The sequence below is a fragment of the Bufo bufo genome, chromosome 4, assembly GCF_905171765.1.
Source record: "Bufo bufo chromosome 4, aBufBuf1.1, whole genome shotgun sequence".
NCBI classification, from domain to species: domain Eukaryota; kingdom Metazoa; phylum Chordata; class Amphibia; order Anura; family Bufonidae; genus Bufo; species Bufo bufo.
This window is the reverse complement of record NC_053392.1, coordinates 465,275,228-465,297,015: the sequence shown is the minus strand read 5'-3', so window position 1 is coordinate 465,297,015 and position 21,788 is coordinate 465,275,228. Positions and strand designations below refer to the sequence as shown.

The 21,788-nt window shown below is 42.2% G+C and overlaps 1 protein-coding gene across 1 annotated transcript in view; it reads right to left on the bottom strand.

Annotated features, from left to right (window-relative positions):
* The window catches only part of VTA1 (vesicle trafficking 1), a 270,605-nt gene that overhangs the window by 39,065 nt on the left and 209,752 nt on the right, over positions 1-21,788 (bottom strand). The window contains exon 7 of the mRNA XM_040429478.1: positions 6,072-6,155. Within this exon, the coding sequence (XP_040285412.1) occupies positions 6,072-6,155 (84 nt within the window). The remainder of the gene's footprint in view (positions 1-6,071; positions 6,156-21,788) is intronic.

Below are 21,788 nucleotides of genomic sequence, written 5' to 3'. Positions count from 1 at the left end.
ACAGCCTCAGTTAAGGCAACAGATAACACCTGGCATGTTCACTTTAAATAAACCATAATTGTCCCATATGAAATGTCTCAGATTTTAATGCAGGAAAATTTTCATACAAGCCATTCTAATTGAGAACGCCAGTTGGATAACTAGTGAAACGTGTTCAGGAAAAAATACAAGTCAAGTTGCTATGACATATTTCTACTGATATCCCACGACCTGGATGAATGAGAACCTTCAAAGACAAATGTTCCACAGAGAGAATTCTGCAAGATTTCTGCAGAAACACTTTATTTGAATACAATAGCATGTGTAAATCTTTTAGCAAAAATTTCAAGACATTGTGACATAATCTAGGGCTAGTTCAGAGAAAACAGATTACTTCCCATTAGAAATGGCACAAATCCAAGATCTGAGAGCAAAGAGTGTGAGGTCATATCTCTACATTGCTTAGACACTGTAGGCATGGCTGGAAGGTTCAACCGTCGGGGGAAAAGCCACCACTATATCATTGTAAGTGGTTCATGTTAAGAAAGCTTACTACTGCTTTTCTTCATTATAGTAATTCTTTGGTTCTTAACAAATTACAGCAAGTAAAATTTAATTGGAACATGTTTTAAGTCAGGCTTTCCAAACTAATGTTCGGTAAAAGCCACTGCTAAATTGAGGTAGGGTTACAGTGGAGATCCCATAGAAATGAATGGGATCACTGTGACAGTCTCAAGAAATCCACCACAGCCATTCACTTCTATGGGATCACCGCTACTCAGTGATCCTGGCCGCTGTGTATCCCTAGCCTAACATCCAGAGGCTTCACCTATCACTGTTACACACAAGCATCTTTAGTGCTCAGTGAACCGCTGAAGACAGACTCTCCTTATTTATGGTCAGTTACAGCTTAAAGGGAACCTGTGATCAGCTTTAGGGATGTCCCGATACCGATACCAGTATCGGTATCAGGACCGATACCGGTACCAGTATCGGTATCAGGACCGATACCGGACATTTGCACAAGTACTTGTACTCGTGCAAATGTCCCCGATACCACTGCCGATACCTGTGCGCCGCTTCTAAATATGGTCCGCGGCCTGCCCCTGCATCTCGCACAGCAAAAAGTAAAAACAGCTGCTTCTTGCTCCCCTCGCCCTGATTACCAGCTGCCTCCGCTGTCCCCGGCTCCTCGCATGTTTAAGACTCCGCCCACAGCCATCTGACGTGACCAGTTCTGCATGTGGTGGAGGTTGTCTGGAAAGAGACTTTTCCCGCGGCTTCTCTGATTAACACTTTCCGCAGCGGCCGCCACCGTCCCCGGCTCCTCCCCCCACAGACATCTGATCTCCGAATCGGAGCACAGGAGCAAGCCAGCCGCGGGAAAAACCTCTCCAGAGTCCAGACACCCTCCGGCCTTCTCACACAGAGTTCGCCTGCCAGTAGTTTTAAAAGTTATAGGAACCGACCCTAGTAAGTGTATAAAGCTTAGTTAGAAGATAATAACCAGTTAGAAAAATTAAAGGTGTTGTGTCTGTCTTCTATGGCCCTGGTCCTTCCCTTCCTGCCTGCAAGCTGCACATTGATCTATAAAAGCAGGCATTAGGGCAAGAAGAAATATACATTACTGTATGATGGCCACAAGACTATTATTATACTGAGGAGGGAGGGGCTTCAAAAATTGTTGTCCTGACTCCTTACAGTATGTCTCCTTGTGGCCCCCATACAGTCTCCTTGTGGCTGCCCCTATATAGTATAACGTCTCCTTGTGGCTGCCCCCCATACAGTATAATGTCTCCTTGTGGCTGCCCCCCATACAGTATAACGTCTCCTTGTGGCTGCCCCCATACAGTATAATGTCTCCTTGTGGCTGCCTCCATACAGTATAACGTCTCCTTGTGGCTGCCCCCATACAGTATAACATCTCCTTGTGCCTGCCCCCATACAGTATAATGTTTCTTTGTGGTGCCCATACAGTATAACGTCTCCTTGTGGCTGCCCCCATACAGTATAACATCTCCTTGTGCCTGCCCCCATACAGTATAATGTTTCTTTGTGGTGCCCATACAGTATAACGTCTCCTTGTGGCTGCCCCCATACAGTATAACATCTCCTTGTGCCTGCCCCCATACAGTATAATGTCTCTTTGTGGCTGCCCCCATACAGTATAATGTCTCTTTGTGGCTGCCCCCATACAGTATAACGTCTCCTTGTGGCTGCCCCATACAGTATAACGTCTCCTTGTGGCTGCCCCCATACAGTATAACATCTCCTTGTGGCTGCCCCATACAGTATAATGTCTCCTTGTGGCTGCCCCATACAGTATAACATCTCCTTGTGGCTGCCCCCATACAGTATAATGTCTCTTTGTGGTGCCCATACAGTATAACGTCTCCTTGTGGCTGCCCCATACAGTATAACATCTCCTTGTGGCTGCCCCCATACAATATAATGTCTCTTTGTGGTGCCCATACAGTATGTCTCCTTGTGGCTGCCCCCCATACAGTATAATGTCTCCTTGTGGCTGCCCCATACAGTATAATGTCTCTTTGTGGTGCCCATACAGTATAACGTCTCCTTGTGGCTGCCCCCCATACAGTATAACGTCTCCTTGTGGCTGCCCCATACAGTATAATGTCTCTTTGTGGTGCCCATACAGTATAACGTCTCCTTGTGGCTGCCCCCCATACAGTATAACATCTCCTTGTGGCTGCCCCCATACAGTATAACGTCTCCTTGTGGCTGCCCCCATACAGTATAACGTCTCCTTGTGGCTGCCCCCATACAGTATAACGTCTCCTTGTGGCTGCCCCCATACAGTATAACGTCTCCTTGTGGCTGCCCCATACAGTATAATGTCTCTTTGTGGTGCCCATACAGTATAACATCTCCTTGTGGCTGCCCCCATACAGTATAACGTCTCTTTGTGGCCCCCATTCAGTGTAATGTCTCCTAACTCTCCTTGGAACCTCAAGTGTTTTTTTTTAATTCATGTTGCCCATGACTTTGCCCACAGACATCTGATCTCCGAATCGGAGCACAGGAGCAAGCCAGCCACGGGAAAAGCCTCTCCAGAGTCCAGACACCCTCCTCACACAGAGTTTGCCAGCCAGGAGTTTCCAAAGGTAGAGGAACCGACCCTAGTAAATAGTAATAAAGCTTAGGAGAAATTCTGTAAAAAGAGAATATAAAGTAAGGTTACATAAATAGTTGATACACTGCCTCTTGTACTTAAACAACGTTATAGTTCTGTTTTTGGGGCATTTGGTTGGTCAGTGGTCACAAAATACATGTGTGTATTTTATTGTTAAAATTGGTATCGGTAATTGGTATCGGTGAGTACTTAAATAAAAGTATCGGTACTCGTACTCAGTCTTAAAAAAATGGTATCGGGACATCCCTAATCAGCTTTATTCATAATCTCCTGCTCTCCCACCCATCTGCTGATGATTGGCAGTTCTCTTCTAGGGAGAAAAGTAAGGAGAAGACTAAATCATCAGCAAATGGGTGGGGAGAACAGGAGATTATGAATAACTGACTCTTCTCAGTCAGATTTTCCTCTTCTTCAGGCTGCAATGATTATGATGCTGGTTCTCAGCAACCACTTACTTTTAGCTCATGAGTGACACACCGCTGAATTCAGCGTCTGTCACTGTCCTCCCCTGCATAGCGGAAATGGGACGGATCCGTTTTGCAGCCCATAGACTTCTATTATGACAGAATGAATAACGGAATGCCTCTAAAGGCATTCCGTTATGCATTCCGTCATAGCATTGCATTATGGTCGGTTGTAAAGGAATCCATAACGTAATTCACCTTTTACCACCAAACGAAGTGTGAACGAATTTCAAAATATGAAATTTGCTCATCTCTAGTGATAAACTGTGAGCCTTAGAATGACTGTCTTCAGTACATTTACACTGACTGAATATTACACAGGATTAGTAAATCTGCTCCCATGCTACTAAACAGCAGTAGCTGTGTCATTTGCCCAAAGAATAATAGGACATAAATTCTCTAGAGCTGCTGGCTTCAAGCAGTAATGTCTATGTGTAAAGGGCCCTTTTAGACAGGATGATACATCAGGCGATTGTTGGGAAGGAAGCGGCAAGCACCTGCTCGTCAGTGAAGGAGACCACTGTACTTGCAATCAGCCACCTCCTCCATAGTTTGAGGAGCAACAATCAATAATGCCATTGCTTGCCGCCTACCAACTCGTTGTTTGCTGGCAGTAGAGCGTGTTTACACAGCACGATCTGCCTCCGGCAAATGGCGATTTTTGTGTCCGCCCAAATGATCTATTACCCCATGAACAAAAGTTTTGCTCATTCATCGGGTAACTTGTGGCACCTTTACACCACCAGATAATCTCTATCCAGACTCATTAGCGATTATCTGGCGGATTCTCAGCCCATGTAAAGGGTCCATTAGAAGGAAGTCAGGAGCTGAGTTAGGCCTAATCAGCATGATCACTACCAAGTGTCTAAAATTGCTTTCAATTAATCACCTCATTTGATTGAGCATTGATTTTCTATGCACCCAAGTGCCAAATATAGCTTAAGCTGCATTTACATGGTGCAATGAGCAGGAGAAGGCGCTCCTTCCCGACAGTCGACTGCTTGTTCAGCGGAGGAGACCTCCGCATTTGCTATTGTGATCGCATGTCCTCATAGAGCTGCAATGTTTCTGGGCAGCAGATTGCTGTTTAGATCACATGATCTGCTGTCTAGAAACAATAACTTAAGTGGCTGCATGAACGTCAAGATCACCCGATGAATGAGCGTATCGCTCGTACATCGGGTGACAGTCTGCACTTTTACACGGACAGATTATTGGGAACGAGCGTTCGCAGGAAGTTCGTTCCCGATCATCTGTCAGAGAATCTGCACGAGTAAATCCACCTTTAATGTTACAAACTGACCTCAAATTAGATTTCTTATTCCTACTTTTACAATGCGGATTGAGATTAATCTATGAAAGCACTAAAGAGAACAACTTATGGGGTCATTTATCAAACTGGTGTAAAGTAGAACTGGCTTAGTTACCCATAGCAACCAGAATCCACCTTTCATTTTTGACATCTCCTTTGGAAAAGAAAAGGTAGAATCTGGTTGGTTGCTATGGGCAACTAAGCCAGTTCTACTTTACACCAGTTTGATAAATGACCCTATTAATTCCGCGACTACTTCTTGAGCTACTAAAAATCATGTGTGTAGATTTGGCCTTGTTCAACCCATGTTAGAGGTTGAAGAGGAACATAATAACACTGAGTGGTATGTAGGGAGGATTACATTTTGATCAACTATATGTGTAGATATGTTAATGTATGACAAATTTTATTTGAGTGAAATTCAGAGCAAATGCTGTTTGCAGTGTAAACCTTCCCCCCTCCAGGTAAATGTATTTAGTGAATAACAGTACATAGGTACCTAGCTGTATTCCGGTGTGTCTTGATGGATGGGCGTGCTTCATTCAATCTGTGGACAAAGGCCATTTTTTCCCAGCCTTCCCCTGTATGGGCACAATTACACATACAGTACGTAGACTGCGCTGTCACCAAAGTATTACTGGATGATCCCCCTCAGCTAGAAGTCATATCTTTTATTTCTGACTGCACATGAGCAAAATGTTCTGTGGTATACAGCATTCCCTTCTTCAGACGGTGAACAGATAATTGAAATGTGATCATTGTATGAAGCTGATGGTGACAGATCTGCTTTTATCCGCTTACTGCATCTCTACTGCACTTGGATGCCAGTGGTTTTGCAGCGCACCTTCCATCTATACCGGTGTAATAAGTGTGGTGCCTCTGCACATATCTGCAAGGTGAGAACACGAGCCGGTATTCCTGGTGTCAGTCAGTTTCCGTTACTTACACAGATGCTATTGCTCTATAAAGCACTCTCCTGTTTTTGTTGTAGCACGTCACAATTACACGTGGCACATACAGGTACTCCTGTTTTTCTTTCATAGGCAGGTGTACATCACTCCAGTTGTGTAAATAACCATTTTTGTGTTGGCTTTGATTATTGTACTACAATGTACAGTATATATAATTGAACACTACAGCTTTTCCAAGTTTTGAGCCATACCTTGTGGTTGTGCATTGTACAGTGATGGGTCTACAGAGGGTATATTTTGCGGTGAAGGATGAACATCGGCATTGCTTGCTACACCTACAAAACACAAGAATAAAACAATTAAATGAACAGAACCATATCCAAACAGAGTATGACATTTTATGCCCTAAATCCATATTAAATCTAAATCAGTGTATTACTTTAGTGAAACCACCAAAGGGAAAACAAAGCCCCATTCACACCACTGCAGGGCCGCTGTGCCTGTTTTGAGGACCGTAAACCGCGGGTCCGCAAAACACAGACACCGGTAGTGTGCACTCAGCAGCACACTGCGGACCCATTGACTTCATTAGGTCTGTGATCCTCAATATGCGGCGAAGGAAATGACTTGTCCCATTTTTTGTGGTGCCGGCACATGGACCCAGAAGCACATGGAAGGGCTTCTATGTGTTTACAGCTCTTCCGTGCCACAAAATATAGGACATGTCCTATTTTTGCTGCATCTTATGGATAGTGGACCCATTGAACTCAAGGGGTCCACAATGCGATGCAGAGCCACTTACTAATGTATTGTTATTATCAACATTGCTTCCTTTGCTGGCTGGATTCATTATTCCATTACTTTATATACACTGCTCATTTTCATGGTTATGACCACCCTGCAATCCGTCAGCGGTGGTCGTGCTTGTACACTATAGAAAAAAAGCACCAGCCTATGTGAGCGCCCATGATCCCAGCCACCAGAGAGGCCGGCACTTTTTCCAGTAGTGTGCTAGCACAGCTTGTATTTACTTTCACTACATGATAAAAGCCACTTGCTGAAGTGAGACAACAGGGGTTAAATGAATGAAAAAGTTAACTGTTCTCTATACTACTAACTTACTGTTCTTAAAGGGACACTGACAGGCCGTTAGAGCATATAAAGTGACATAAATTCTTCTATTGGTCTTAATATGCTTGATTAAACTATACCATTATCACCCCTCGCTGCCTTTCCGTTACTAAGGCCGAATGCACACGGCCGTGTTCCGCGGTATGCCGGGCTGGATTCCTGTTCAGAGCAGGAGAACACGGCGTCATTGGTTGCTATGACGCCGTGCGCTTCATGTCGACGCTGCACTACAGTAATACACTCGTATAGTGTATTACTGTAGTGCAGCGGCGACATGAAGCGCACGGCGTCATAGCAACCAATGATGCCGTGCTCTCCTGCTCTGAACAGGAATCCAGCTCGGCATACCACGGACCGCTCTCGGCCGTGTGCATTCGGCCTTATAAAAAGTGTTTTTATCAATATGCAAATTACCTTACTTTGTGCCCAAGGGGCTGTTGTCCCTCATTCAGTTCTGTGCCCAGCCGCGCCCCAACTGCCGTCTCCTAGTGCCGCCCAGCTCATTAGTATTCACTGCACTGGGTGCCATTTTTTTTCTCCCGACGTGGCGAAATCCCACGCATGCCCAGTACTATGTTCCTGGCATCAGCTTCATCTTGTCTCTCCGTGCCTGCGCCGGATAAGGTCCCTGGCACCCTCCAGCTCCAGTAGAAGATAGTACTGGGCATGCGCGGGATTTCACTGCGTCGGAAGAAAAAAAATGCCGCCCAGTGCAGTGAATACTAATGAGCTGGGCGGCACTAGGAGACGGCGGTTGGGGCGCGGCTGGGCACAGAACTGAATGAGGGACAGCCCCTTGGGCACAAAGTAAGGTAATTTGCATATTGATAAAAACACTTTTTATAAGTAACGGAAAGGCAGCGAGGGGTGATAATGGTATAGTTTAATTAAATAGAACCTGTCATGTGGATATTTGATTATAATCTAACTAATTATATACAAATCATTAACTACTAAAAAGTGCCTTAGATGTATTCACTTACTGGTGTGACAGATGGTTACCTCATAATATACACACAAAGATGCCACATGCCGCATGCTAATGAGCTGATTTGAGTCCAGCGTGATGTCCGTGAGTCCAGCGTTTTTTAATTCAGAGCTATAGCCACTCCCCTGCCCACCTGCTGCGGATTCATATGGAAAATAGATTAAATGTTGATTTACCTTACGGTAAAAGCTTACACTGGCGCTGGTAGGTAGAAATGTGACATATAAAATACAGTGGCTGGATGAATATTCCGATTTAGTAAAAGATGGATATCATTGACAATCCAATGAATTAATCACTGCAATGATAATTACCTTTTCTCTGGATGTGGGCTGGAGAAATAGTCTAAGTTCTTTAAATATTTGCACAGTTCCCGTTCCTGTGTGTAGAGGGGTGTGAAGAGAGGCAAGAACTTCACTGCTCACCTGCTAGCATTCACACTGCTCCGGCCGGTAGCTGCGTGGTGCGAGGGAGCAGACTATGGTTTCGGCGTCCAGGATTTTCTGTGCGTGTGACGTCACCGCGAAGTACTACTGGTGCTCCCAGAGATCAAAGTTCATCCGACGCGTTTCTGAGCCGTCGGGCTCCTTCATCAGGGATGGTCTGACCCTTCAAATCTGGGAGTTATATAGGCGTCCTGGTTGCCAAGGCAACACCTACTCTTATTACACACAGGGAGAGAGAAAAAGAGGAAAGGGGAAGAGGGGAAAGAGCCCAGAAAATAGTTCCACAGCGGCTACAATATGCAGATTATGCAAATTCACTGAGGAACAAAAAGTTCACTGAAAAGCGAAAAGTTCGATTTCACGATTGAGTCCATTTGGGGCTAGGCTGTTTAATTTAAATATCCAGCTGCTTTCCGCTCTGGACATTTTTTTGATGAAATTGCCGCCCCTTTTATCTTCCATCACTTTTTCCAAGCCTCCAAAGGTAGAGCCCCGAAATTTTGCCGCATGATGTTGTTGATAGTGTCTAGATAAGGGATGTCCGTCAAATTTTTTTATTATGTTTCTGACATGCTCACTTATCCTGGTTTTTAGTAAACGTTTTGTTCTCCCTATATACAATTTGTCACAGGGACATTTAATAAAATAAATCACTCCTCTCGTATTGCAGGTAATGAAGTTTTTTATTTGAAATGTATTTAAGGCTTTTATGGGTTTTTTTGTATGGTCTCTAGTGATTTTGCAATTTCGGCATGTTTTGCAAGGGAAAAAACCCATTCCATTGTGACTGGTCCTATTAATTAAACTGTTGGACTTGATGGATGGAGCAATAAGGGTATTTAAATTTGGGGCTTTTCTAAAAATAAATTTAGGTTTTGATGGAATTTTGTCACCCATTAGACTATCCTGTTTTAGGATATCCCAATAACGCCTAATGATTTTCCTAAAATTCCCTGCTCCTGTACTGTATCTAGTAATAAGCGGAATATTAAAATCCTCTTTATTTGTATTTATTGTTGTCAAATCTGTTCCGTATTTGTTCTCTTTTAGTAGAAGATTACGGTTTAATTGTTTTACCTTGTCTATTGTAGGTTGTAAATCTGTTAGTTTGTAGCCTTTTTCTTGAAATTTATTGTTCAGCTGGTCTATCTCTTTTACAAAATCCACCTCATTTGAGCAATTTCTTCGTGCTCGTATATACTGGCTATAAGGGATATTTGTGAGCCAGGTAGCTAGATGACAACTGATTAGCGGAATGAAACTATTTGTATCCGTAGGCTTATGATAGGTCTTAGTTTTGAGTGAGCCGTTTTCTATAAATATGGTGAGATCTAAAAAGTCAATAGATACTTTATTATAACTAGCTGTAAAATTCAGATAAAAATCATTTTTATTGAGGTTAGTTAAAAATTGGATAAGAGATAATTCATCACCGCGCCAGATAAAAATGACATCATCAATAAAACGTTTCCAGAGGACCAGACCCGCACCGAGCTCTCCACTGGGGAAGATGGTAAGCTCCTCCCATCTCCCCACATATAGATTAGCGAAACTCGGTGCGAATCTGGTCCCCATCGCGGTACCCCACGTCTGTAGATAAAAATCGGGGCCGTATTTAAAATAATTGTGCTCTAAAATGAAAGTGATACAATTCCCGATAAATTGTATTTGATCTTTTGGCACCTTGCTATCTTTATTTAGAAAGTATTCTGTGGCTTCACGCCCTTTACCATTTTCAATAATAGTGTATAAGGAGGTAACATCGAGTGTACCTAATATAAAATCCGATTGCCATTTGATTCCTTGTAAGATTTGTATAATATGTTTTGTATCTTCAACTCCCAGATTTGAAGGGTCAGACCATCCCTGATGAAGGAGCCCGACGGCTCAGAAACGCGTCGGATGAACTTTGATCTCTGGGAGCACCAGTAGTACTTCGCGGTGACGTCACACGCACAGAAAATCCTGGACGCCGAAACCATAGTCTGCTCCCTCGCACCACGCAGCTACCGGCCGGAGCAGTGTGAATGCTAGCAGGTGAGCAGTGAAGTTCTTGCCTCTCTTCACACCCCTCTACACACAGGAACGGGAACTGTGCAAATATTTAAAGAACTTAGACTATTTCTCCAGCCCACATCCAGAGAAAAGGTAATTATCATTGCAGTGATTAATTCATTGGATTGTCAATGATATCCATCTTTTACTAAATCGGAATATTCATCCAGCCACTGTATTTTATATGTCACATTTCTACCTACCAGCGCCAGTGTAAGCTTTTACCGTAAGGTAAATCAACATTTAATCAATTTTGTACCCTGGGCGTCAGCAGCAAAGCCCATTATATACACTGTGCAGCGGACCTTCAACTATAGGTTGGTAGATTTTTCTGTATGGGAGCGCAGGAGTGTTTTTGATTTTCTCTAATATTTCAATTAACCTTTATTGCTGCATTCACCCCAGCTGCATACCTACTTAATTAGCTGAATCAATTTGGACATTTGATAACACTCTTTACATTTCTTATCAAACTTTAAAGTATTCGGTCTCGCCATGAGCGAACTCTGGTTTGATAGGAGAGATAGGATTCTCTTTGTTCAAAAATTTTTCAATCGGGAACCTTCCCCAGAAATACGGAAGTATCATTCAAAAGAAGTAATAACTGAAATTATTGGCCAAATAAAAAAACTGGAACTCCTATTAATTAAAGAAATGAGAGATTTATGGGAAGTGTCTTCCCTTGAAAAATATTTGGAGAATAATAAGGTCCCAAAAGGACTAATAATCACAAAAGCACTAAATGGGGACCTAGGAGATAGGGCCACCCTGAAGAAATGGGACCTCATGCTTCATGAATTCTCAAAAACAGCCGTTAAGTTCATAATAGAAAAAAGAAAGGATGAACTCAAACGCATAAACAAGGAGATCATGGATCTCTTTGAAATAATACGTCCATATAAGGACCACATAGAAATAATTAAGATCTGCAGATCAATTAAAATAAGAATTAAGACTAAGGAAGATGAAATTATCACCAAAAAATCTAAAAAATTAAATAGAGACCTACAAATAATGGAAAACTCAATGCAACAGGGGTCAGAACAACAAGGTGATAATATGAGTAATATGGATCTAGACACTATAGACGATACATTATGCGATTGTACCCTCAATAATTTTTCTATCTATGAAGATCATACGGAAGAGATCTTACCAGAACAAGGGAAGGAAACAAGAAATACCCATAATCCACCATTATTACCTCATATACAGATTGAATGTAACAAAAAACCCGAAGGGTTTAATAATGGCTCAATAATATCCCAAAATAGATATGCAATATTGGAAGCCATCACAAATGAGGATGTTGATAAGGAAAGGAAGGAAACAACTCCATTAAGGATAGAATTCGACTGCATAGAAAATTCACGCATTAATCATTCAACTTCTGCTATAACAACTAAAAGGGGACAAGCTCCGAACACTGAGGAGAATATACATTTAAACATTACCTCCATTAGCCCCAATAATACATCTGATTACGCAGCTGCAGTAAAAACAAAGCCCAAAAAAACCTTTAAAAAAACAGTTAATAAGGATTTTTTCAGGGCAAGAATAAATACACGAAAAAAACAAAAAGGGGTAAACGAGGGAAAGGAATAAAAAAGAAGAGTATTCCTACAAGAGAGGCTGAATCAGGCATCTTTAACTTAAGCAGCTATAGCCTCAAAGGAGGAGAATTAGCTCTATTACAAAAAGGGCTAAAGTTCGCACCTAACTCTAGATTTAACCCCTTCGATGCCTTTATAGGAGTCAAAAAATTCCTTCGCAATTTAGCACTGAAAAAATACTTCCTAAAGAAAACCAATCCTAATAAAGAGATCCCTATTGGAAAATCCATAAAATCAAGACCACAAAATGATCCAACAGTTCAGAACCTTACTAGGACCCATACGGACAACATAACTCTAGGTTCCACAAATATGGACACTTTTATTCATACAGGCCTGAAATTAAAATCTAATTTTCACCCATTAAATGAATATTCAGACCCAATGAAAACCTTTCAAACTTTGGTGATTAGGGACCTACACAAACTGAATAATATTAATAAAAATAAAGGTAAAAACAACAAGGGCCCTCGAAATCTAACTAAACAGGAATCTAGAGCCATTAAGACCCTACAAGTGAACCATAATATTATCATTAGGCCCGCAGACAAGGGGGGGGGGGATAGTGGTACTAGATCAAGAAGAGTATCATGCAGAATCTATTAGATTACTCTCGGACCACAAAACGTACAAGAAACTCCCTATGAACCCCACGGAAACATTTAAAAACAAATTAAGTGTACTGATTAACAAAGGGAAAAGAGATGGGATCTTATCAACTGAAGAGGCCCTATACATCAATAACCAGAATCCTAGGATCCCCTTTTTCTATTATTTGCCAAAGATCCACAAAAATAAAGATAAACCTCCGGGTAGGCCTATTATCTCTGGGATTGAGAGCCTTACGGCAAATTTATCCAAATATGTGGATGTGCTATTACAACCTCAAGTACAAAAATTACAAGCCTACCTAAAAGATACAAAACATATTATACAAATCTTACAAGGAATCAAATGGCAATCGGATTTTATATTAGGTACACTCGATGTTACCTCCTTATACACTATTATTGAAAATGGTAAAGGGCGTGAAGCCACAGAATACTTTCTAAATAAAGATAGCAAGGTGCCAAAAGATCAAATACAATTTATCGGGAATTGTATCACTTTCATTTTAGAGCACAATTATTTTAAATACGGCCCCGATTTTTATCTACAGACGTGGGGTACCGCGATGGGGACCAGATTCGCACCGAGTTTCGCTAATCTATATGTGGGGAGATGGGAGGAGCTTACCATCTTCCCCAGTGGAGAGCTCGGTGCGGGTCTGGTCCTCTGGAAACGTTTTATTGATGATGTCATTTTTATCTGGCGCGGTGATGAATTATCTCTTATCCAATTTTTAACTAACCTCAATAAAAATGATTTTTATCTGAATTTTACAGCTAGTTATAATAAAGTATCTATTGACTTTTTAGATCTCACCATATTTATAGAAAACGGCTCACTCAAAACTAAGACCTATCATAAGCCTACGGATACAAATAGTTTCATTCCGCTAATCAGTTGTCATCTAGCTACCTGGCTCACAAATATCCCTTATAGCCAGTATATACGAGCACGAAGAAATTGCTCAAATGAGGTGGATTTTGTAAAAGAGATAGACCAGCTGAACAATAAATTTCAAGAAAAAGGCTACAAACTAACAGATTTACAACCTACAATAGACAAGGTAAAACAATTAAACCGTAATCTTCTACTAAAAGAGAACAAATACGGAACAGATTTGACAACAATAAATACAAATAAAGAGGATTTTAATATTCCGCTTATTACTAGATACAGTACAGGAGCAGGGAATTTTAGGAAAATCATTAGGCGTTATTGGGATATCCTAAAACAGGATAGTCTAATGGGTGACAAAATTCCATCAAAACCTAAATTTATTTTTAGAAAAGCCCCAAATTTAAATACCCTTATTGCTCCATCCATCAAGTCCAACAGTTTAATTAATAGGACCAGTCACAATGGAATGGGTTTTTTCCCTTGCAAAACATGCCGAAATTGCAAAATCACTAGAGACCATACAAAAAAACCCATAAAAGCCTTAAATACATTTCAAATAAAAAACTTCATTACCTGCAATACGAGAGGAGTGATTTATTTTATTAAATGTCCCTGTGACAAATTGTATATAGGGAGAACAAAACGTTTACTAAAAACCAGGATAAGTGAGCATGTCAGAAACATAATAAAAAAATTTGACGGACATCCCTTATCTAGACACTATCAACAACATCATGCGGCAAAATTTCGGGGCTCTACCTTTGGAGGCTTGGAAAAAGTGATGGAAGATAAAAGGGGCGGCAATTTCATCAAAAAAATGTCCAGAGCGGAAAGCAGCTGGATATTTAAATTAAACAGCCTAGCCCCAAATGGACTCAATCGTGAAATCGAACTTTTCGCTTTTCAGTGAACTTTTTGTTCCTCAGTGAATTTGCATAATCTGCATATTGTAGCCGCTGTGGAACTATTTTCTGGGCTCTTTCCCCTCTTCCCCTTTCCTCTTTTTCTCTCTCCCTGTGTGTAATAAGAGTAGGTGTTGCCTTGGCAACCAGGACGCCTATATAACTCCCAGATTTGAAGGGTCAGACCATCCCTGATGAAGGAGCCCGACGGCTCAGAAACGCGTCGGATGAACTTTGATCTCTGGGAGCACCAGTAGTACTTCGCGGTGACGTCACACGCACAGAAAATCCTGGACGCCGAAACCATAGTCTGCTCCCTCGCACCACGCAGCTACCGGCCGGAGCAGTGTGAATGCTAGCAGGTGAGCAGTGAAGTTCTTGCCTCTCTTCACACCCCTCTACACACAGGAACGGGAACTGTGCAAATATTTAAAGAACTTAGACTATTTCTCCAGCCCACATCCAGAGAAAAGGTAATTATCATTGCAGTGATTAATTCATTGGATTGTCAATGATATCCATCTTTTACTAAATCGGAATATTCATCCAGCCACTGTATTTTATATGTCACATTTCTACCTACCAGCGCCAGTGTAAGCTTTTACCGTAAGGTAAATCAACATTTAATCAATTTTGTACCCTGGGCGTCAGCAGCAAAGCCCATTATATACACTGTGCAGCGGACCTTCAACTATAGGTTGGTAGATTTTTCTGTATGGGAGCGCAGGAGTGTTTTTGATTTTCTCTAATATTTCATATGGAAAATAACTGTCAATCAACAGCAGGTAGGTGGGGAGAGTCAGGAGCTCATGAATATTCAGGACTCATCATTATGAGCTGGAGCTTTTCAATACAAGATGTTGGCAGATTGACTGGGTCAATTAAAGAAAGTGACCCAGCATTTTGCTAAGAGAATCAGTCACTTATTTATGTTGCCCTTAGTTAGGACACCATAAAACTGGTGACAGGTTCCATTTAAGCATATTAAGACCAATAGAAGAATATATGTCACTTTATATGCTCTAATGGCCTGTCAGTGTCCCTTTAAATGATACTGAAATGAACTCTTAAAATATCTGTCTACCAGCGGTGGGTCACATGGAAGCCCAGATACAATGTATCAGTGATGTGGCCAATAACACTACGTGCATGATAAAAGACGCCCTCGGGCGGTACCACCTTATTAACAATAGAAGTGAAATAAATATGACCTGAACTAGTACATAAAGTATTCTTTGTAGATATCAGAAGGATTTCCCTCAGATAAAGATATTTAGTATTGTAGTAGGGATCATATCAATGTGTGCAAATGATTTAACGCATAAACACTGGATAAGGAAAGGAAACACCCTGCTCATTTATAAGCAAAATAAAAAATGATCATTAAAATGAACAAGCGGATGCCTTCCAATATGTTCTGCCTCTGGCTAACAAATTTCAGTAAATTAAATCTTACAAAACCAGCCTCTTCATATTAAGTCTCTTTTAGTAAATACTGGGGCATCTTTTCATTGTAACATTGCTCTATTATTCCTTAACCTCTTCAGGACACAGAGCGTACAGGTACGCGCTTATGTCCTCGTACTTAAGGACACAGGGCGTACCTGTACGCCCTGTGTATTTCTGATCACTGCCGCGTGGCGGGCGGTGTAATCGGAAGCCGGTGCCTGCTCAAATCATTGAGCAGGCACCTCGGCTAAATGCCCGGGGGGTCCCGTGACCCCCCCATGACGGCGATCACCGCAAACCGCAGGTCAATTCAGACCTGCGTTTGCGGCTTTTACCTATTGCGGCGGCGGCGCGGTGCCATCAGGTCCCCATGCGGCTGTAGGGGGGACCCGATGGCATGGAAGGCATCGCGCTGCCTTCCTGTGACGTGCCTGGAAGATCCAGACCCCTGGATCTCACAGGCCGGAAGCTGTATGAGTAATACACACAGTATTTGGCCTCATGCACACGGACGTGTTCCGCGGCCGAGAGCGGTCCGTGGTAACCCGGCCGGGATTCCTTCTGACAGCAGGAGCGCATGGCGTTATTGGTTGATATGACGCCGTGCGCTTCATGCCGCCTCTGCTGTACAGTGATACACTCGTATGATCTATACGAGTGTATCACTGTACTGCAGCGGCGGCATTAAGCGCACGGCGTCATAGCAATCAATGACGCTGTGCGCTCATGCTGTCAGACGGAATCCCGGCCGGGTTACCACTGACCGCTCTCGGCCGCAGAACACGGCCGTGTGCATGAGGCCTTACTCATACAGCTAATGCATTCCAATATAGAAGTATTGGAATGCATTGTAAAGGAATATACCCCCAAAAGTTCAAGTCCCAAAGTGGGAAAAAAAATGAAGAGAAAAAAAAATGAAGAGAAAAAAAGTTCCCCCCAAAAAATTTAAAGTTTCAAGTAAAAATAAACAAAAACTTAATTTTCCCCAAATAAAGTAAAAAAAAAAATTGTAAAAAATATAAAAAAAAAAAAAAGTATACATATTAGGTATCGCCGCGTCCGTATCGACCAGCTCTATAAACATATCACATGACCCAACCCCTCAGATGAACACTGTAAAAAATAAAAAATTTAAACGGTGCTAAATAAACCATTTTTTTGTCACCTTAGATCACAAAAAGTGTAATAGCAAGCGATAAAAAAGTCACACGCACCCCAAAATAGTGCCAATAAAACAGTCATCTCATCCCGCAAAAATCATACCCTACCCAAGGTAATCGCCCAAAAACTGAAAAAATTATGGCTCTCAGACTATGGAAACACTAAAACATGATTTTTTTTGCTTCAAAAATGAAATCATTGTGTAAAACTTACATAAATAAAAAAAAAAAGTATACATATTAGGTATCGCCGCGTCCGTGACAACCTGGTCTATAAAAATACCACATGATCTAACCTGTCAGATGAATGTTGTAAATATCAAAAAATAAAAATGGTGCCAAAACAGCTATTTCTTGTTATCTTGCCTCACAAAAAGTGTAATATAGAGCAACCAAAAATCATATGTACCCTAAACTAGTACAAACAAAACTTCCACCCTATCCCGTAGTTTCTAAAATGGGGTCACTTTTTTTGGGAGTTTCTACTCTAGGGGTGCATCAGGGGGGCTTCAAATGGGACATGGTGTAAAAAAAAAACAGTCCAGCAAAATCTGCCTTCCAAAAACCCTATGGCATTCCTTTCCTTCTGCGCCCTGCCGTGTGCCCGTACAGCTGTTTACGACCACATATGGGGTGTTTCTGTAAACTACAGAATCAGGGCCATAAATATTGAGTTTTGTTTGGCTGTTAATCCTTGCTTTGTTACTGGAAAAAATGGATTAAAAAGGAAAATTTCATCTCCATTTGCCAATAACTTGTGGAACACCTAAAGGGTTAACGACATTTGTAAAATCAGTTTTGAATACCTTGAGGGGTGTAGTTTCTAGAATGGGGTCATTTTTGGGTGGTTTCTATTATGTAAGGCTCGCAAAGTGACTTCAGACTAGGGTTGGACGATATCAAAAATATTCAGACGATAACGATATTAAAAAATGTATCGCGATAACGATATATATCGCGATAAATACCAGTTTTAAAGAAAAAAACACAAGGAGACGTTATACTGTATGGGGTCAGCCACAAGGAGACGTTATACTGTATGGGGTCAGCCACAAGGAGACGTTATACTGTATGGGGTCAGCCACAAGGAGACGTTATACTGTATGGGGTCAGCCACAAGGAGACGTTATACTGTATGGGGTCAGCCACAAGGAGACGTTATACTGTATGGGGTCAGCCACAAGGAGACGTTATACTGTATGGGGTCAGCCACAAGGAGACGTTATACTGTATGGGGTCAGCCACAAGGAGACGTTATACTGTATGGGGTCAGCCACAAGGAGACGTTATACTGTATGGGGTCAGCCACAAGGAGACGTTATACTGTATGGGGTCAGCCACAAGGAGACGTTACACTGTATGGGGTCAGCCACAAGGAGACGTTACACTGTATGGGGTCAGCCACAAGGAGACGTTACACTGTATGGGGTCAGCCACAAGGAGACGTTATACTGTATGGGTCAGCCACAAGGAGACGTTATACTGTATGGGGTCAGCCACAAGGAGACGTTATACTGTATGGGGTCAGCCACAAGGAGACGTTATACTGTATGGGGTCAGCCACAAGGAGACGTTATACTGTATGGGGTCAGCCACAAGGAGACGTTATACTGTATGGGGTCAGCCACAAGGAGACGTTATACTGTATGGGGTCAGCCACAAGGAGACGTTATACTGTATGGGGTCAGCCACAAGGAGACGTTATACTGTATGGGGCAGCCACAAGGAGACGTTATACTGTATGGGGGCAGCCACAAGGAGACGTTATACTGTATGGGAGCAGCCACAAGGAGACGTTATACTGTATGGGGGCAGCCACAAGGAGACGTTATACTGTATGGGAGCAGCCACAAGGAGACGTTATACTGTATGGGGGGCCACAAGGAGACGTTATACTGTATGGGGGGCCACAAGGAGACGTTATACTGTATGGGGGCCACAAGGAGCGCAGCCGCAAAGAGACATTACATACAAAATGGGGGCAGCTGCGCCTGCAGCAGCCACAAAAGGAGACATTACTTAGTTAGAGTATGGGGCTGGGGGGCAGCAGCTGCCCCCCCATGTCTTATGGCCACTTGTGTGACTGACTTGTCACCTGCCTGCCAGGCTGCCACCACCATAATTCCTTCTTGTTGGTCATGCTCATCATGTCATGGGGGAGCCGGGACTGGAGGGACTCATGATGCTCACTGCGGAGCATGCAGCCACTGGCAGGCATGAAGGACTGAGTGGGCTGTGGGCCAAGACATATAACTGGGGTAATAGGCAGAGTGGACTGGAGTGACATTACAAACCTTTTACCACTCGCTGCTGTAGTATGTATGTACTGCGCTGCTCTAGTCTCAGCCTGGGGGCGTCACCTGATTCCGACGTTAGACGTCGGTCGGTGGGCGGAGGCCGTCACAGCACATTCAGAGCAAGCAGGAGGAGCCGCTGGTAGATATAGATAATGATGGGGGAGGGCAGCGGTGCCGCGGACTCAGTTTTTAAAGCTATGACATCACGAAATATACCGAGGTATTAGGAAACGGCGATATCGCCATTTTTTTTAATATCGCGGTATATCGCCCAACCCTAAAATTTGGGTTTTTGAAAATTTCTGAAAAATTGCAAGATTTGCTTCTAAACTTCTAAGCCTTGTAACATCCCCAAAAAATAAAATATCATTCCCAAAATGATCCAAACATGAAGTAGACATATGGAGAATGTAAAGTAATAACTATTTTTGGAGGTATTACTATGTATTATAGAAGTAGAGAAATTGAAGAGGGGGATCTTTTTGCTAAATTTGGTATTTTTTTTATAAATAAAAATGATTTTTTTTAACTTCATTTTACCAGTGTCATGAAGTACAATATGTGCCGAAGAAACTATCTCAGAATGGCCTGGATAAGTCAAAGCGTTTTAAAGTTATCACCACTTAAAGTGACACTGGTTAGATTTGCAAAAAATGGCCTGGTCCTATAAGGCTGTGTCCTTAAGGAGTTAAAGAAATTCAGAAATGATTGATAACTCAGTGTTACCATTTTGGGGGCTACCCAATCTTACATTGTCCAATCAGCACTTGCTGTGCAGGGAAAACTCTTTAACAGTCTTTAAAGGGGATGTCCAGTTTTCTCATATTGAGGACCTACCCTTAGGATAGGTCATCGATAACAGGTCGGTGGGGCAGTGTAATTATAGATGCTCTGTCCCATTCAAGTGAATAGGATGGAGGAGGACTTCAATGATCGCCACTGCGAAGTTGATGGCGAGCAGGTAAACAGTGACAAGAATGCAGCGCTCGCAAGAGCGCCGCGTTCTCTTCGATCAGCTGATGGGCATTGCTGTTGGGAGTCGGACCTATCCTGAACAGTCTCTCTTTCATACTTGGTGTCCTTGTAATATGTGACTGAATATATCTTGGTGGTGATCTTATTTTCCGTGCCTTTTTGATTTCTTTGTAAAGATGGCTTTATGAAAAAAAAGATACTTCTGCATTATTGAATATGTATCCTGTGCAGCACATGTGTACTACTGCTTGATCACCACATAAGGAGGTTTCCAAGATTTTTTTAAATTTGGTAGCTGTGCAAAATAAATACAAAAAGCCTTACTCACCTTTTAAATGTCCCACTAGTCCAAAGAGCCGCACTAATACCCTCTAGGCCTGCAGCGTTCAAGTGCTGTGAATGGACTCGGTGGTCACGTGTTCATGAACAGCATGTGACCAATAAAGGCCAAATGGAGATAGGAGTGGTGGAGACCAGACCAGCTAAGCAGACCAGTGGGACATTTAAAAGGTGAGTAGGGGTTTATTTATATTTATTTTTTTTACTTGCTTTACATATCCGTTTGCACTGTCAAATTTGAAAAACTTTAGGAATTTTTGTAGTAGAACAAGAACATTACTTTCAGTAGAGGATGTCCACAATGATTTTGTGATCATATTGACCACCTACAGTACATGCAATCTGCATGAGAGCTTATTCTTTTCGAATAAAAGTTGCGCAACATTTTTCATAAAGATAGTCAATGGTGTCGCACTGCGACACGACAGTCGCACAGAAATCCAACTTGGATGGATTTTTTGCGACTGCCGTGTCGCAGTCACAGGACGTCACATGTCGCAGTGCGACACCATTGTCTATCATTATAAAAAATGTTGCATAACTTTTCTTTGACAAGAAGTTGCGCAACACACCCACTGTATGACCCAGCACGGCCCTAGTGATGTTTCTATGTACAGGTATACCATCTTGTATGCTAGCAATTAGTGTAGAGCGAATCGAGCTTGGTATCATAGATCCAAAGTCAATTCGTTCAAACACTTCATTTTAATGCTGCACAGAGACCTTGATACTAAAGCCGACTTCGGATTCCTGTTTTAAAATGTTTTTAGTCGTAGAATCAAAGCCTGAAGTTATTCACCGAAGTCTCGTGCGACTTCGGACTTAACTAATTTTGTCTCCGCAAAGCAATGTTTTGATACAGGTCTCTGTGCAGAATTAAAACAAATTTTTCAACGACTCAACTTCAGATCCATGATCCAAAGCTCGATTCGCTCAAGCCTACTAGCAATGCACATGTTAGACATTATGCAGCAGAGGGAGAAGAGAGTGTGAAGGGTCTTTATTACACATTAACACAGCCATGGAGAAATAAATTAATTACCATCAATGTAACATGACCCTGTGACATCACAAGGTCTCTATTAACTTTCCTTTCCGTCTTTAAAG